Below are 15,193 nucleotides of genomic sequence, written 5' to 3'. Positions count from 1 at the left end.
ATATCCATTAATCCTGCTCAGCATTCTTAGTGCTGGCAGCTTTTCTTGAAGAGCCAAGTCGCAGGCTTGGAAATTCAACGCCTAAATATTTCTTTTCTTAGCCTGACATTATCTTTGTTAAAAACAAAACAAAAGTCATCGTAAACTTAGGAAGTGCAAATGAAGGACTAAATACTGCATGTCATTTTCTATAGCTGGGTGGATAGAACTCCAGTGACCTATGTAGCCTGGGCACCCGGGGAACCCAACTTTGCAGACGAAGTCGAATTTTGTGTGGTCATGTATCGTGAAACAGGTAATTAGAATAAAATGTTACTATTATAAGCAGTTATTGAGAATGTGCATGCTTAATGGTGAGGATTAATATGAATAGGCACCACACACTGAACCACAATCACTATTCCACCCAAAATTAAAACATTAAACCGAGGATAATCCATTATGTTAAACCTCAATAATTGTCTTCCTTTGGATAGGACAGGGTATTAAAGTGTTTTAAAGGATACTGAGGCATGGGGCCTCTTACTACTACTAGCTATTTTTGCTATTATACAAAAGAAAACTCTGGTACTTGGAGACATAGGGAAGTTAAACAGGAGAAGGATTTTATTTTACAACAAAACGGGTAAAACAAAAGATTTTGACAGGAGATAGAGTTCTTTCAAGAAACATAATAATAATAATAATAATAATAATAATAATAATAATAATAATAGATGTCATGGAGGGGTCACAGGACTGCGCTGTGCTGCCTGCCTCCCTGTGTAGGGGGGAGCCCAGGTGGCCACTTGTCAGGCACCCCCCCCCCCCCGTGTTGGCCACGTGGCTATTCAGTGAGGGATTCGGCAGCAGGCAGGGCAGGGTGGGAATCCCTGTGTAGGGCACTTGGTTCGTGTCTCCCCTGCCCAAATTTGTGGGCCCAGGCCTATGGTCCTCCTGCCCACCAAGCTACGCCCCTGTCTGAAACAAGTTGGTACTTTCTGTCAGTTTCCCAACCTTCTGTAAATCAAATTACTGAGGCTCCTCTATTAGTATACCAGACCAGGGGATCACCCCACCCAACCTATCTTTTTGGGGATTATACTTCTCTCACTGGAAGTTTTATTCCCTTCCTACTGAACTGAGACCCACGTAGAGTGTTCCCTTGCAACTCCACTTCTCCTGCCTCGAATTCAGCTACCTGGTTCTTATACTCTTGTTTTGTTTTGTTTTTTAAAAAATATTTATTAATTTTCCAACTGTCTAAACACAACACAACAAAACAAAACAAAACATAACAAAACAAGACACAAACCATTTAAAACACAAAACAATTTCAATATCTTATCTTTTATTCCCTTATTTCCACGACCTCCTCACACCTCCCTTTTTGTATTCCACTTCTGTTAATTGTTTCAGCAATTCCTTTCCATCTTCCTCTGTTTTCTATCCTATAATTATCTTAACATATTCTAACCTTATTTTTCCCTTTAATACTCTATTAATCTATTTATACTTGATTCCTTATAACATTTCTACTAAAGCCATATAACTTCATTCCAACATTTTTCTAGCATTCATTATTTTTACAATATTTCTATAGTCTTAAACTTTTTCCAATCTTCTTCCACCAACTCTTCTCCCTGGTCTCGGATTTCTGCCAGTCGTTTCCGCCAATTCCATATAGTCCATCAACTTCATCTGCCATTCTTCCCAAATGGATAAATCTTGTGCCGTCCAGTACTTCACAATGAGTATTCTTGCTGCTATTGTTGCATACATAAAAAAAGTTCTATCCTTCTTTAACACCAATTGGCCGACCATGCCCAGGAGAAAGGCCTCTGGTTTCTTCAAAAGGGTATATTTAAATACCTTTTTCATTTCGTTATAAATCATCTCCCAAAGTGTCTTAATCCTTGGGCATGTCCACCAAAGGTGAACTCTAATCCTCAAATTCGTCTGTTTTTCTTTCAATTCAGTCATAGCAAGCGTCAACTTATGTTCATCAAATTGCCTCTGTAGGGCTGGGGCTCTCTTTCTCTTTCTCTCCAGTTGTGTTACTTTACATTCAGCAACAACAGCTTTTTCCCTGGCTTCCTCCACAGTTTGCCGTATCAAAGTAGGTTCCTGTATCAATTTCTGGGTGGTTTCTATATTGGTATTATTTATACTTTCTGTATTTAAGTTAATTTTAGTAGTTGAAACATCCACTTTCGCATTTATCGTGTCCATTTTCCTGTTAAGCTGATCCAGTGAGTCATTTATCTTATATAGTGCAGCCACTAAAGCCTCTTCTGTCGACATTCCTCTTGGTTTTAAATATACTGGTACAAAGGCAGCAACAGAAGGAGCAGGAGGGCCTGATGATGGACCTCTTCTGGATTGTTGCCAAGTCCTCCCAGACCTTAATGTTTTGTCAGCAGTTGATTGGTCTGTTTTTCCTCTTCCATTTACCATAACACTTAAAAGATTCAAGGACAGTCCCAGAGTCTCACGGTTTTTAACTTACAGCTGGAAATTCCCCTAGCCCAGCTCTTGTAAAGCAACCGGTTTCAAAGGCTTCCACTAGGGGGAAACAATTTCTATTTGTAACAGTCAATAGTATCCTCTTTTAAACAATCCAAATTTAGTTTCAAATTAGTTTCAATTTTCAGTTACTTTTACTCCTTTTTAAAGCAGCCAGAGACAGTAGAAACAATGTATTTCTCTAACTAGCTGTCAATAAACGTTCTAAACGCTGTCAATGAACATTCCAAAAGACGTCAGTCCTGCTAGCAGCCCGTTTCCAGGGTCAGAGCGGCGGTATTCTAGCTCTCTTCACTCTCTCCTGCAGGCATACTCAGTCCACAACTTCCCCCCCTCTTCGCCTGCCTCCAAGGGGGGGGGGGTTAAATGTTCTTTACCGATGGAAATTTAATCTTTTACAAAAGGCTTTCCAGGACTCCAGCTTGCAACTTCATTGCCTCGGTCTATTTACAAAAGGGGAAGGCGGACTTCCTGTTTTGAACCTCCCCGTTACGGTCGGTACCAAATTAAACATTTAGAAATCCAATTCTTCCGCTTCAACTCTACTCACGGGTAATTACTTTAAAGTCAAATTGTCCACAGGAAAAGATCAGCGCTCTCCGGCAACAGCTATGCGGCTTCGCTCCGTGGAAGAAGCAGACGATTCGATGCACCGCGCTGCTCACCCCACGTCGCTCCGGAGCCCCAAAAACTGGAGTTCCCCGCGAGTGGGAGAGGCGCAAAAGGTGCCCACCGAATCCCACGCTCACAGGCTTCTCCCGCCTGTGATTTTAACGGGTCTCCGCCTTCACCGTGGCGGCCAGACCCAGATTCCCACGGAGCAAATTCCTCCCGGTCAGAGGAATTCCGCCATTACCGGAGGCACCTCCCCGGAAGTCCCTGGTTCTTCTACTCTTGAAGGACACTCATCACTAGCTTTCAATCTAAGCTCAGAGACTTCTTTCTCTGGCTGTGGATATTTTCCTCAGGGCGGAATACACCCTGCTCAGAGGCTATTTATAGTATCCAGATGAATGCTAGGAACTCAACTCTCAACTGCTTTTCCTTTTTCCCTCCCAAAGTGGTGAGCCCGCCCTGCTCTGGCTAGCTGCACCCGCAGCCAGTCAGAGTAAGGCTGCAACTTAGCTCTCTGCATCACCACACTCTGGCCTACCTGAGCGTTCCATCACAGATACCAATCAAATACTTCTGACTAGACATTGCTAGGATTGGGTTGTAATTCAGCATTCTCTGAGCAAAGGAGTACAGCAAGAGAGAGTTTAGGAAATACTACCCCGACTTATTGTTTATATGTTGTTTTAATAACTTGTAGGCTTTAATTAAGTCATTTCTAATATGAAGTACTCCATATATATATATTACATTATAAATCACCTCCTATATGAAACAGCATAGTATACTTGCAGTACAGCTGTTATTGTTGCATTTTATTTTTGTTGCTAAGCTGTCACTTGGAATACGTACCTGATGGGCTGTACTAGTGATTTGAGCTTACCTGTTGACTCGTAACAACTTCTCTGTTCAGGCTTATGGAATGACATCAATTGTGAAATTGAGCATAGATTTATCTGCGAAAGGCGTAGCAGTTCTGCCCCTTCAACTGTTGCTCCGACAACGCCTGAACCTCTTGGAGGCTGTCCTCAAGGCTGGCACTTCTTCGGTAACAAGGTAACTAATACAGCTTTTGCAAATATATTGGTATATCAGCCTTTTTTCAGATACTATGGCACAGACAATAAATACTTTTCCAGAGTAGTTGAATATGTACAGATTGCCCTCCATGTCCATAGTTCTATTCTATAGATTCCACATCCTCCCTCAGCCTTCAGTACATGCTATGAAGACTGAAAAGGTCTGTTGAGCTGCAAAAAAGGAAGTAACAGTGAAAGTGATAAATAATGTAAACTAAAACAAAACAAAACCTAATTGTCAAATAGGGGAATTGGCATTTTAAAAGCTCAAGATATATGCAAGCTACAGAAAAGAGCATTGAAAGTGGCTTCAAACTAAGTGTTCAGCATTTTTTCGTGCTTTAAAGTTAAATTAGCATTTATTAAATGACCATCTGAAAAAATACAGACTGTTTTGCTCCCTAACGCAGAGCCCAAATGCTGTTTTTCCAGGCCTCCTAGAGCCAACACTTTGAAGAGCCTTGTTCCTCATTTCTGCCTTCCTCCATCCTTGTCTGATGGCATCATGTGATGTAGGCCCTCTCTCAATGGCATATCTGCACTTGCAGAGCTATCAGCAGAGATAACTGCCCTTTCTAGAGTACATGATTTCTCCCCAACCCTGATCCCATGGGATTCCCCCTCCAGTTCGTGAATCGGTGGTGGGGGTGGTTACAATGACTCTAAAACCCAGTTAAACTATCAGTGTCTGCTACTGCTATCCCGGCACCGTTTCGTGACTCTCGACTGCATTAAACAATTCATGGGTGATGGAATTTTGAAGTTTCCCCTGTTGTAAACAAAAATTGCCCTTTTCCCTTATGGGGTATCCAAGAGCCCATATAGAGTCGTTACATAGGTTCCCTATTGGTAGGAGAGAAATAACAGAGGCCAACCAGAGAATATTAAGAAGCAAAGCAGCTAGTAAGCTTGATCTTTATTGATCTGTTGCAACAGGGTGCTCCCCTCACCCGCAGGAGAGAGGAGGAACCCAGAAAAATGGCACAGAAGGCCTTGTAAAGACTTTTGAAATTGCCACCCTGTAGATCAAGACCACCCCCAGAAACATCATACATACATCACAGAAGGGGTGTAACCTAAGACCACCCCTCAGATACATCATACCTACATCACAGAAAAAGGCAGAAAAGGCGGTCTTAAAACAGAAATTTGAATGTTGTTTTTCTCCTGTCGTTGTTTATCTCCTGTCTGGCAGCTTACTTGATTGGATTGCCTGGGTAGCCTGGCCAGTCTTTTGTAGTGATAAATAATTAGTTCCTGGACCAGGTCACAGGGTCACACCCTATTCAAACAAAGACATACCCTTAAGACAGGATTTGTGAAGGAAAAGACAATGGGGAGGCTTTTCCATTTTCCTTTGACCTTGCAGAGAAAACATTTGGTCGGTTTAGGAATCAAAATGGTTCCAGGTTGGTCTTCTTGTGCTGATCTATGTACGTGCTTGGTTGGTACGCTTATGAACATTACCATATATCTAAGACCATAAAATTCCTATCACACCCTCTCCCTCACAGTGCTTCCAACTATTTGGCCTTCGTGAAGAAGAAAGAAAAAATTGGTCTGATGCACAAGCTACTTGTGAAGATCTAGGAGGAAACCTGGCTAGTATTCCAAACAAAGTCGTTCAAGGTGCGGTCAGTTGTTTTAAAACACTCTAGGGGCTGCTGCCCCTAGTAGCCAACTCTGCCTACCCACCAGTTTCCATTCCATTGCCAACTTTTCTTTCTTTATGTAAACACCTCACCCCAGCTCCATGTTCCCCATCCCCTCACAGCTCCACAAACCCCCACCCCAATCCTTATTCTCCACTACACCCAGCCAGTTATGAGCGTGACTGCAGATGTGTGCAAATATTTTATAGGGAGTGGCCTCATATTTGAAAAGTCCTGGCACTCCTACTCAAGGTATCTTCCTGTCAGAGGAATTACTGGAATGTGATTCTAGCCATGACTAGTATCTAGTGATACTAACCATTTATTAGATAAAGGGCATTAGTTTAACAAATCTGTCATGTAAATATGTGTCTTTATTTTCATTCAGCATTCCTGACACTGCATTTACAAAGTGCTTCCACTGATCCTTGGATTGGACTGAGTAATACTTTTAGTCGAGGCACATTTGTATGGAAAGATAGAAGTGTTGTCTATTATACAAACTGGGCCAAAGGCTTCCCACTTGGGAATTATGATGTAAGTACTGCCTGTGTGGGCTTTCATCTCTTTCTTTTGGATCCATGAAGCTACTGTCATAGTGGATATCTAATTCCTCCCAGCAGATTGCAAAATTGCAAGTAAAACGGGTGTCGAAAAGGGGCAGAACGCAGAAATCCCCAATTACGTGCGTCCTATAACAGAACCCCGGTGTAAGTGGCTTCCATAGGGGAGCCACAGAATGAATGTGGTTGGTCAAGGGAGCCATGGACTCAAAAAGGTTGAAAACCGTTGCTATAGAAGAATTGGGATTCAAAATGACTGCAACAGATTAGACAACGGCTTCAATGGGTCCAAGAAATCCCAATCAAAATGTAATCAATGTTACTCTCCGCCTCCTGCCCCTTAAAACAAGAAATGTCCTCTGTAGTATTTATTTTATTTTTATTTATTTAATTTCTATACCGCTTTATATTTTTAAGAAAAACCTCAAAGGGGTTTACAGCATATTAAATCAATAAAACATAAATAAAACAATCTGAAGAAAGTCAAATATAGAGTATACAGTCAAAGCAACGTAACAGAAAACTAAAATATCTTAAAGATTTCAAAATAAAACATTGCAAAGGAGGTCAACTACAGAATGCATACGGTATTTAACATAGTAGGGCTGGGTGAGTCTGGGCCCTGCCTCCTAGGCCAGGTGGAAAGGGCCTTGCGATACAAGGGCTGTATAACAAATTTGACCAAGTTTCAGACCAAAACAAAGACCAGAGGCATTTCTTCTTGGAATAATAGTCAGACATCCCCAAGGACACCCCCCCCCCCAAAAAAGAGTATTTTTCTATGCAACAACTGCAGCTCGGATTTTATATGCTCAAAAATGGAGGGGGAGAGAGCAGTCCCAATGAGGGAGGAATGGCAGTTGAGGATGACAGAATATGCAGAACTGGCTAGTTTAACCAGCAGAATTAGAGACAAGAGGAAAGCATATTTAAGGAGGGTTGGAAAATGTTTCTAGAGTACATGAGGAATCATTGCAAACAGATTAGAACATTAGTAGGTTTAAATTCAGCAGTATAAGTTATGTTGAGATAAAATGAGAAAGAAAAAATAAGGAATGACTAGAATGTGCAGCTGCAATGGATGGTTGGAGGAAGCTGTGGAAAGGTGGAAGGGAAGTCAATGTTTAATTCTTTAATGTATGGTTATAATGAATGTAAAATAATTTGAATGGTGAAAATCACAAAAAATTGGGGTGGGTGTGTTTCAAACCAAAACAGGCTGATTTGGGGAGATCCAGGCATCAGTTGAGTAAGGCTGATATAGCTCTGGATCACTGTGGGTTACACCTGGTTGGGTGGTCCAGAGTAATCCATGGTTATCAGTGGGTGGAGCATTAAGTAGGGAAGAGAGGCAGACATCAGGTGTGCAAAGGCAAAGAGTAAGGTGGCTCTTGTTTGACTTGTTACTTTCTTACATTTTTGTTCCTTAGAAAACCGTCTGCGTTTTTATAACGAAGGAACCTGAAAGAGAGGCAGGAAATTGGAGAAGTGGAAATTGTTATTCAAAGAAAAGCTACATCTGCCAAAGAAACACCGGTACGTGTTTAGAAGAGAAGTAACAGAGAACATTGCTAAATCCATCTTAATGAGTCCCAACCTGTTTTCTGTGCCATTTCATTTTGGCCAGAAAGAAAACCGGATTGTCAGCAATGTAGTAGAGATTCCATACTCTCTATTATACAGCAAAGAAAGCAGCAGTCATGACAGCATAATTTTATACATGCACCGAAGTGAACCGTGATGCCAAAGAAGTATAGTTACTATATGTGCCTACCAATATGCAACTTGATTTTTCTACAGCTCATGCTAAAAATAGGACAGTATGAGGCTGCTGACATAGGTTTAGTTCTCTTCTAGTGTAATAATATGGAGCCCAGTTCAGTTGATCAAATCACAGGCTTCTCCACTGACCTGTTCAATTTTTTTATTTTTTTTAAAAAAGACCCAAACCCCATTTGTACAGCCACACTCCTTGGAGGGTGTTTATTAAACCCACCTTGAAAAACTGCATAGTCTTTGGAAACAATGAAGATGGGTTTCAAATAGGTCTGTGAATACTTATTAGGAATTTGATTGTAAAGAAAATGTATTCTGTGGTCTGATCCAGATCTGTCTTTAATTAAAACTTGGACTTGTCCACATTTAAAAGTACACAACAAGGTTTCTAAATGTTTCATTTCAGCTTTGTATAAGATGTTGCAGGATGACTGTATTCAGAAATTTAACAGAATCATAGAATGGTAGAGCCATCAAGTCCAACCCTCTTCAATGCGGGAATCACAACTAAAGAATCCCTGACAGGTGGCCTTCCAACCTCAGTTTAAAACAGAACTGTTTCGGTGTCAGGTGAAATGAAATTTAAGGGTAGTGTAATGTGTAAAATGAGCTTTTGCCTTTTCTCTTTATTGCTTTCCTATAGACCTTGCATTATCACGCTCTGAAATGACGATTCCAGTCTCTGGCTATACCCTCTTTGGAAACAGCAGTTACTCTCTTGCTGGCCCCAAAATGACATGGGAAGAGGCCAGGAAAAAATGCAATTCTGAACAGGCAGAGCTTGCCAGCATTTGGAATCCCTACATTCAGTCATTCCTGTGGCTACAGGTGTTAAAATATAGGCAGCCCATGTGGATTGGCTTGAACAGCAAAATGGTGAGTATATGCAGTTAACATTAGTGTATTCACATCAAAGGTTTGTATTCAAAGGTGTGTAGTTAGAAAGTGCAGGGCTTTTATTAACTCATTTTATTGAGCATAACTTCCCCCAAACAGCTTTGGATATAACCAATTGATAATGTATAAACATCCATAATAACCCAAAAGGTTTTGCCAAAAGAGTCCCTCCAGCCAAAGGCAACTCAACCACTCTGCATTTCTTGTTTATCTCCCAGAGAGAAAATCCTTTTCTGTTTCTCATACACACACCCTCAGAGGAGTTGCCGATTCAGAAATAATATCCATTAAATAATATCATTTAAAGCACAGTAATACCTTTCATGAGCATTCTCAGAAGTACCAACTCCTGTACAGAATCCTGCTAGGGTGGCATGCATGTGATTAAACAAAAGAAGAAGAAGAAGAAGAAGAACCTTTGCCTTCACTCTCATCTGTGAAAAGAAAAAGGTTCCTCATGCAGTAACTTAATTCTCCAACGCATAGGTCTTATCTCTTGTAAATCCTTTTTTTTTTTAAATGATATTTATTAAAAGTTTAAGAATTACAGAAAAAAGAGAAAAAGAAAACGAAAAAGAAAACAACAAAAAATTGACAAAGATAAAAAGAAAAGCATAAAAAACAATACAACAATACAGCAAAAAAAACCACAATAACATTAAAACACACATCCAATGTTCCATATCTTTATCTTTCATTTACTTGTTTCATCGACCTCCTCACACCTCCCTTTTTGTATTCTAATTTAATTAATTGTTTCAGCAGATTCTTTCCATCTTTCTCAATTTTTATTATGTAATTTATCTTAACGATCTAACCTTTTAATTAACTCAGCAAATCCTTTCCATCTTTCACTATATTCTGTCATTCAATTTACCTTAATTTATTTAACCTTATCTTACCATAAAAAAACCTTAAAACTTAATGTACATAACTCCTTATATCATTTCTACTAAGTACATAATGTACATAACTCCTTATATCATTTCTACTAAGGCCAAATAGTTTCATTCCAACATTTTTCCTAATACTCATTAATTTTACACTAATTCTCAAAATAATTTTTTTTAAAAATTTCTTCCAATCTTCATCCAACGTCTCTTCTTCCTGGTCTCGGGTTTTGTCAGTCCTTCTTGTCCATTCCATCTAGTCCATCAACCTGGTGATCTTATGTCCGAGGCTCTTAAGTCATTTCCATGTCCCTTCTGCAGATCTTCTTCTTGTTTATACCTGCACTTTACTTTGTCTTTTGTTGATCTTTTTCTTAATTTCTTTCCTTTCTCATTGGGGGGTAGGTCTCGGGGGGACTCCAATCCAAAAATATCTCCATCTCTCCTCAGCAGATCAGCCCATTCCCCACAGTCCCATTCCCCACAGTCAACACTGTAATCCAGAAAGTATTTAAAAGCATGTTTCAAGGTCCTTCCAAAATTAAGAGCCCTCACAACTCCAGGCCCCCCCGGTCCACTCCAGAATCAAACTTCAAGAACAGCGGCTTATGCTCCTGCAAGGCCTCGGATATCTCCATTTGTGTTACTTGAGGTTCAACAGCAACCTCCTCCATTATCTTCTGCACTTGCGCTTGCCCTGTCAAAACAAGTTCCTGGGCTGGTTCCTGAATGGTTTCTATATGGGTATTCGCCGTTTGTCCAAAGTTTTTAACTGCAACAGTCATCAAATCCATCTTCTCATGCATCTGCTCCAGCAAGGCGCTTGTCTTGCAAAAAGCAAGCACCAAAACTTCTTGTAAACACATTTTTATTCAAGGTCAGAGTCTGGTCTCACGATCCTAATCTTACAGCTGTGAAATCCCCAGATCGACTCCGGCAACAAATTAACAAGCTCCCTCTAGAGGAGACAATTTCTATTTGTATCCATCTTTTGAAAGCAGGATCAACAAAAAAAAAAAATTACTTTCATTTTTCAAATACTTTGTTTCTTTTGAATGCAAGAAGCAACATTGGAGTCAATTTGTTTCTCTTTTTTTTACTATCTGTCAAAAGACGTTCCATTCACAGTCGATGAACTTCCCCATAAATTTCTGTCTCTGACACCCCATTCCCAGGTTTGAGACGGTGGAAATTTATCTTTCTTTACTCTCTCTCCTGCAGGCTTAAACAGTCAAAAATTCACCCCCTTTTCTCCTGCTTCCAAGAGGGGTTTTGGTGGTAATATCTGAAGGAAATTTAGACCTTTATATACGACTTTCCAGACTTTAGCTTACAAAGTTTTTGCTTCAATCTATTTACAAAAAACAGGAGGCAGACTTCTTGTTTAGAACCTTCCCGCTTCAGTGCCAAATTAAAATGTTTCTTAATCCAATTTTCCGTTCTACTCACGGGTACTTGTTTCGAGTCCAATTGTCCACAGGAAAAGGTCAGCGCTCTCCGGCAACGGCTGTGCGGCTTCACTCCGTAAAAGTAGCGGTTGATTCAAAACACCGCGCCACTCACCCCACGTCGCTTCGGATCCCCGAAAAAGGGTTTCCCTGCAAGTAGGGGAGGCACTCCTGGTGTCAGCCGAATCCCACGTTCCCAGGCTTCCTCCGCCTGGGATTTTTAGAGGGTCTCCGCCTTCGCCGCGGCAGCAAGACCCGATTTTCATGGAACGGGTTCCTCCCGGTCAGAGGAACTCTGCCATTGCCGATGGCACTGACCCGGAAGTTCTCTTGTAAATCCTATACCTCCCAGAGCGGCTGGAGCAACCCAGTCAGATGGACGGGGTACAAATAATAAAATAATTATTATTATACATTATGTTTATAAGTCCTATATAAAGGTCAGTTGTCAGACAAGAAGATAAGCAATTCAAGATGTTTTCTGCTGTGCAGCTGCATTTACATTCTCTTTTCTTCATGCTGCTTCTATCTGCAGCAAATACACACACAAGGGCTTACAACCAGCATATATTAATGGAGGCAACTACCTTTCCATATTACTTCAGATGTTATAAATATAACAATACCAGAATGATTTTCCTGAAAGATTATTAAGGGAATGAATGTGTGTGGACATTAGAATGAAGGAGAAACCAAAGTAAATCACATGAAGTGCATCTTATGGGAAATGAACCTCAAAGGTTTTTTTCAAGTGTTGTTCCACTGTGCATTTGTATTTTAGACTGGTGAGCAATACAAGTGGATCAACAACCGGAGACTGACATATACTAATTGGGCTCCTGAAGAGCCAAAGCAGAAGATAGCCTGTGTCTACCTAGACCTTGATGGTCACTGGAAAACAGGAACTTGCAATGAAACATTCTTCACTGTCTGTGAGCGACATCATGGTAATCAAAGAAAAATATCTGTTTTAATATGAGACATCAAACTCTAATTTCAATAAGGTCCCCATTTGAGCACAGAGATGAGAAAAGTGTTCTTGGTACTTCTGCCTCTTTCATAGGAAATAAATGAACAATATGGTACTATTCAAACTATCAAATGATAACAAATAGATCAGTGAAAATAGAGTGGAGTTTACAATAAAGAATCCAGTATCAGATAACTCCATTTAGGTCCCACTGGTTTTAACTGAAGAGACATAGGAGCGTTGTTGTTTTTAAGAAAACATTTACAACTTTCTAATTTTTTATTTTCAGGCGATGTTGACTTTCTAAAGCTATTAATCCTTCCATGTCTCAGGAGGTTCACTGCAATGCTTTACCCACAAGAGCAGATGTTACAGTTTTGGGATGCATAACATTATCCCATAATTCTTTGTAGACAAATTGGTCTGAAAAAATGCAAACACGAGAGAAGCATATGTGGGTTAAAAAGCACACCCTGTCATCTGTCCAGGTGTCTTTGAGCTAGGCACCTTGAAAATTCATTTTGTGGTGAGAAAGAATGAAAGGATTTTCTTTCCACCTCTGATGCAAGTTTGACCTGTCAATCAAAAACAAAGCTCTCCTTCCTTGTCCCCTCCCCACTGTGATGTCTGCTGTACCTTCCCCCGTCATGTGATGCTGGTGTTCTGGTACACTCATTTTCACATTCAGCAAGCTCTTGTCTGAAGCAGTTTGTTTCAATCGTTGCTCTACATCCCCTTGTGAGTGGAGCACATTTGTCCAGTGGCATGGCAGCTCTAGGATGGGGTGAGCATGAGCTTCCTGCTTCTCACAGGGCAATTTCAAGATCCAGTTGGAGGCTGAGAAGTCTCAAGGGATTTCACGAGGGGCTGGTGGGCCAAGGGCTTCAAAGCCTCAAAGACACATCTGTCGGGACCATTTTCTTGACCATGCTTCCTGACCTGCCCCTCCCCTCGGTGTTAGTACTTCATCAAATTCTTTGGGTGTCTTCCTGTTTTACCTTCATAAGCTGCAAACCTGCAGCTGCTGCACAAATATCTGGATTGCCATCAAGCACTTCCATGGTCCCTGCTTTGTGCAAATAGTGCGAACAGATTCCATTTCACCTTGTACAAGCCCAAAATTCCTCTAAGGTATCCAGCTTCATCCCCTGATGCATGATTTGTCCAAATGTTTTTCACACCCCTAGTATTTATAGATTTTTCAGGTAACTATAATTTTTTGGAAAAAAGAAAAATATGTTTTTTCCATAACAGGTGACATCCCAGCGGAAGCACCACAGCACCTAGGAGAATGCCCTTCATCAAAAGGATACCCAAAAGCTTGGGTTCCTTCTCGGACTCATTGCTATCAATTCTACCCTACGTCAGATACATGGGCAAAAGCATTCATAAGATGTTCTCAGCTAGGTGGGTGCCATTTCGAATCAGATCAGTTAGTATCCAATACTATAGATAGAACAGTCCCTTTGAGTTCAGTGGGACTTATAGTGGATACAGGATTCTGAACTTTGACCAGAGACAGAGGCTGAAATTCCTGCCAACAACAAATGTGTGTTATCTTTGGGGCAGTGGGGTTCTCTGGATGAAAACTGTGTTGTTTTAATCAGTAAGATTCATAAGGTTGGACAAACCAGGAGGAATGGAAGAAATAACCCTTCACCCAGAAACTTATTTCTTATTTCCTGAATCCAACAACAGAAAGTTTTAGCATTAAAAGAATATTGAGAGAGACCAGTATACAGGCCGGACACCAGGAATCAACACCATTAGGCTGCTGTCCTGAGCCTTCTCCTCTGATGGACTCACCATCCAGTCTTTCTCCCCTTCACTTGCTTTCTCCCCAAGCAGGCATGGTGTGGTCAGAAAGCTTGGTTTCTGTGGCCTGCCATTTTAATTTCCCCTAAATACGTATGAGCCCAGACTGAGTATTTCTCCACTGTTGGGGGAATTACAATGGTATGTGCAAATGGCAGTGCCTTTTTCCTGGTGGTGATGTAGGTGCCTAATGCAAGACTTGGCGAATTAAGGCAAACATAGGGGAGATGAAGTGGGTAGAGTTGCCAGTGCCTTGAAAATGAGTTTCACTAACTCATGTCTTCATTTCCCTAGAAAGGTGCTATCACCCACCCCACTGTTGCTGCCATCTTGGTCTGCCAGCAAGTCTCCATTCAGTTTTCATTTCCTTCCCACCATATCTACCAGTCCAGATTACTTATACTATTATTTCTCCTTGCATCATTGCAGCTCATTAAATGAAACTTGTATCCTGCTTCAGACTGATGGATCACATTGCAACAATTTCTATTTGATTAAAAAAATGAATTAATTAAATTGCTTCTGCTTTAGAGGCTGGCACAGCAGACATGACATCAAAAGCACACTGTACTTTTGCTTCTGTCTTCTGATGATCTTTTCCCCAACTTATCAATATAAAATATCTTGATAGAGTGTTAGCTTTCTCTTGGGTTGATGCTAGAAAGCTGTAGAAATGTTTTTAGTGTACTGTAACTTGAAGAACAGGGCGAATTATGGTGGGTTTTTTTAAGTATTAAAGCTCCATTTTTTGTGAAGCATCTACCTTGCAAATTATTTTCTGTTGAAATTTGACTGAATGGCTTTCTTTTTCGTTATGCACTTAATAAACGGATGAAGTTACAAAGGTTCTTCTCCACTAAAACATTAACCAATTGAACAGCAATCACAGAGATTTGAAAGACATGGATATACAGTAGAGGCTGGTGCCCATTTGGACTCGGAGGGCAGAAGGCAGGGAAGCCAAGAGTAAGTGAAGCCAACACAAG

At 40.7% G+C, this 15,193-nt stretch overlaps 1 protein-coding gene across 2 annotated transcripts in view; it reads left to right on the top strand.

Moving 5' to 3' along the window:
• LOC308459248 (macrophage mannose receptor 1-like) overlaps positions 1-15,193 on the top strand; it is a 48,496-nt gene that overhangs the window by 23,260 nt on the left and 10,043 nt on the right. The window contains exons 19-27 of one of the 2 annotated variants that reach the window (XR_013977941.1): positions 195-295; positions 4,031-4,173; positions 5,711-5,825; positions 6,237-6,385; positions 7,842-7,947; positions 8,831-9,063; positions 12,204-12,369; positions 13,647-13,799; positions 15,045-15,173. Coding sequence is in view for 1 of the 2 variants with exons in the window: in XM_080974381.1 (XP_080830507.1) it covers positions 195-295; positions 4,031-4,173; positions 5,711-5,825; positions 6,237-6,385; positions 7,842-7,947; positions 8,831-9,063; positions 12,204-12,369; positions 13,647-13,799 (1,166 nt within the window). In the remaining variant the exon portion in view is untranslated. The remainder of the gene's footprint in view (positions 1-194; positions 296-4,030; positions 4,174-5,710; positions 5,826-6,236; positions 6,386-7,841; positions 7,948-8,830; positions 9,064-12,203; positions 12,370-13,646; positions 13,800-15,044; positions 15,174-15,193) is intronic. The other variant, XM_080974381.1, reaches the window with a different exon arrangement.

The sequence above is a fragment of the Podarcis pityusensis genome (genome assembly GCF_964106645.2).
Source record: "Podarcis pityusensis genome assembly, chromosome: 12".
Lineage (NCBI taxonomy): Eukaryota > Metazoa > Chordata > Lepidosauria > Squamata > Lacertidae > Podarcis > Podarcis pityusensis.
The sequence above is the reverse complement of the archived record's forward strand: the minus strand, read 5'-3'. Positions and strand labels throughout refer to the sequence as shown.